The sequence below is a fragment of the Trypanosoma equiperdum genome, assembly GCF_001457755.1.
Source record: "Trypanosoma equiperdum strain OVI genome assembly, contig: ctg_687, whole genome shotgun sequence".
Lineage (NCBI taxonomy): Eukaryota > Euglenozoa > Kinetoplastea > Trypanosomatida > Trypanosomatidae > Trypanosoma > Trypanosoma equiperdum.
The window spans coordinates 14,015-16,942 of NW_027124628.1; the positions used below are offsets into that span (position 1 = coordinate 14,015).

At 46.7% G+C, this 2,928-nt stretch overlaps 2 protein-coding genes across 2 annotated transcripts; both read left to right on the top strand.

Moving 5' to 3' along the window:
* Positions 1-144: 144 nt before the first annotated feature.
* TEOVI_000319200 (uncharacterized protein) lies at positions 145-564 on the top strand (the record flags this gene model as incomplete). The annotated part of the gene is made up of 1 exon (XM_067226144.1): positions 145-564. One exon carries the CDS (start codon positions 145-147, stop codon positions 562-564), a length of 420 nt encoding a protein of 139 aa, XP_067082245.1.
* Positions 565-978: 414 nt separating this feature from the next.
* TEOVI_000319300 (GPI alpha-mannosyltransferase III) lies at positions 979-2,748 on the top strand (the record flags this gene model as incomplete). The annotated part of the gene is made up of 1 exon (XM_067226145.1): positions 979-2,748. The coding sequence occupies one exon, from the start codon at positions 979-981 to the stop codon at positions 2,746-2,748; it is 1,770 nt and encodes a 589-aa protein (XP_067082246.1).
* Between the last annotated feature and the right edge of the window lie 180 nt (positions 2,749-2,928).

A 2,928-nucleotide genomic window follows, 5' to 3' on the forward strand; every position in this document is an offset into this window, starting at 1 on the left:
AAAATCCATTACCTCTTTTACTTCTTTCTTTCTCATTGCCCCCCTTGAGTTACCAGTGCAAGAGACAGCTTCTCGTAAATTAGTAGGGTCTCTAACAAGTGCCACGAGCAGAGGTGGTATTGCAAAGACATCGAGTGTTTCGTGATGCGGCGCTCGTTCGTCGTGGCACCAGTAGTCGCAACTGCGTGTTCGTTAAGCACACCCATACGAACCATCATCGCTTGTAAAGGTATTGTGGAGAATCGGATCACGAAACACTATTCGAACCGCACCGTAGAGGAGGCTAAGGCGGCACGTGAAGCTCAGATAGCAAAGGCGAAACACCCAAACCCACGCAACCGTAAGGAGGAGCTCAGTCATTTAACGCATCACTGTAGTTATGAGTATGTACCAGAGTTTCAACGCTGGGCAAATGACATGCTTGCGGTTTACAGTGATCCGCACGGGTATGGTCACGACATGGCGTACCATTACCATCGAATCTGGAAGGCAAAGAGTCCGACACGGAGGGGCATTGAAGACGGTAGTGGTGCATTCGATGTGTGCAAAATACATCCGAAGTAGGGGTAGTATTTTTGTTAATTTTTCCTATGCTTGTTGGTGGCCTGACTGCGCCAAGTAGGGAGTTGTGGGAGCAATTTGTATGAATGGCGATGGTGTTTTTTTTTTTCCTGTAAGAGCGTGGGAAGTTAGACAATTTGTCTTCTTTTCACCCGCTTATCTCCACCCCATTTTTCCGTTTAGGTATTGAGCGTAACGTCTGTGAAGGGACTCGGCCCACGACCTCATTATTTTCTCTTTCGCCTACGACTTTGATATTTCTTCTGTCCTGGTGATCAAACCCGCTGCAACCACGTGTAGGTTGTGGTGACAAACGTATGCAGTGTATACATAAACATGTACATATGTATTTTATTTATTTATTCAAAATTATATTCTTCTTAGTTTTGTTCGAAGGGTTTATTATTTGACACATTAATGAAGCGAGCACCTTGTTTGTCACGGTCACTTGCTGTGGGTAGTGCCGCCGTAATCTTAAGTGATGTCGCATCGGATTCCATTAAGCCTTACATGCCGTGGTGGTTGATTTCTCTCACCTTCATTTATCGCCTATTTCTTTGTGCGACTATTCGCACTGTGGAGGCCCCGGACGAGTGGTGGCAGAGCACAGAAGTGGCATATAATATGGTTTTTGGAAAGGGGCATTTGCCGTGGGAATGGCGTTACGGGTTGCGCTCTGTTTTTTTTCCGGCTGTTGTGGCACTACCTTTCTATCTGTTGAAGTTGCTTGGACGCGACACAACGTGGGCTGTTTGGTTCGCCCCACGTGTGTTGCAAGCACTGGTTCTCACACTAATAGATGTTAGTGTATTTCGCATGGGTGCTACGCTGGATGAACTACTGGCGAAACGTGAACTGGAATTAGCTGAGGAAATGCGGCAGTCAAAGACAAAGGGATTTTCTTATTTTCGTGAAGTCTTCGTGTCTCGCAGTCGACGAGGTATTTGCAACTCCATATCGTATACGGCACTGTTGCTCTCATTGAGTAACTGGTACATGGCCTACTGTGGAGTGCGGCTGTACGGCAACGTCATTGAAGCCTTGCTGGTGCTTTTGACGCTGCAGCAGCGTCGCTACGTCCCGTTTCTACTTCTCACTGGACTCGCCTCAGCAATTCGAGTGACATCCGCCGTTGTCCTTTCACCCCTTGTTTTTCGTCACTTAGCGAATGCCACGCGAGAACATGGATTCACTCGGGGGCTGTTCCGGATCGTTTTAACAGGCCTAATCGTGCTTGTAGCTGTGTTAGGGGGAGTAATGGTACTCGATTACTGTTTTTATGGCCGGTGGGTCCTGACGCCACTTGCTTTTTTCCGATTCAATGTGCTACACAACCTCAGCCGCTTCTTTGGTGAGCATCCGTGGTACTTCTACGTGGGCCCTGTGCTCGTTGGTATTGTGGGTCCCCATGTTCTCTTCACAATTGCAGCGCCTCTTGTGTTGTGGCGTGATACCGCTTCCCGTGCCGTCTCCCGGCCTGTTCTTGGGATGCTGGGCATCGGTGCATGGACACTAGGATTCTATTCCTTGATTGATCACAAAGAAATGCGTTTTGTTTTTGTAGTCATCCCATTGTCCCTTATTACAGCTGCCTTTGTGCTGGTGCGTTGGAGTCGAACATCGGCTGTAGTAGTGAAAATGAACCGTCTGTTTGTATTGTTCAACATTGTTATGATCTATTTGATGGGCTACGTGTACCGGAGAGGCCCTCTGGATGTAATGGCTGAGGTGCGTGACGGCCCGAGAATTAACCGGCTCGACGTAATTGCAACATGTTACACGGTGCCCGGATATAGCTACATGCACAGGAAGGTAAATCATCTGGGTTTCGTTGACTGTTCTATTGACTTGGATGAGAAAACGGGACTTCCTAAAGTTACGGAAGATATAATGTTTCGCCGCTATCCGAAAGAATATGTGTTGTGGAGATATGATGGTAAACATAGTTTTAACATGGGTGATCTGGAGGAAAGTCGAAAGGCTTCGGAGCTGCAGAGTGTTGTGATGCCGAAATCTGCGCCTCATCCCGACGCAATGGTAATGACTCGTGCAGTAGCGAAGGAAATAGAGGAACCATTCCTTAAGAGACACGGTTACAGACTTTATCGTACGTTTCTACACAGTCCATTAACACTGGCTCCCTATGAAGACATTTATATACAAATGTGGGTCAAGGTGACGAAGTGAAAATTAGTAGTCGGTGAAGGGGACGCAATCGGGGTGTGTCTAAATATTTGTTTATTATGATAATGCTGCCTCCTGTAGTGTTCTACAATTTTGTTTGTGTCAAATGGATAAATGACGGTTATCCCTTTCTCCCTTCTTGCGTTTCCTTACCGACAAATCAAACGTTCACATTTTTTTTTT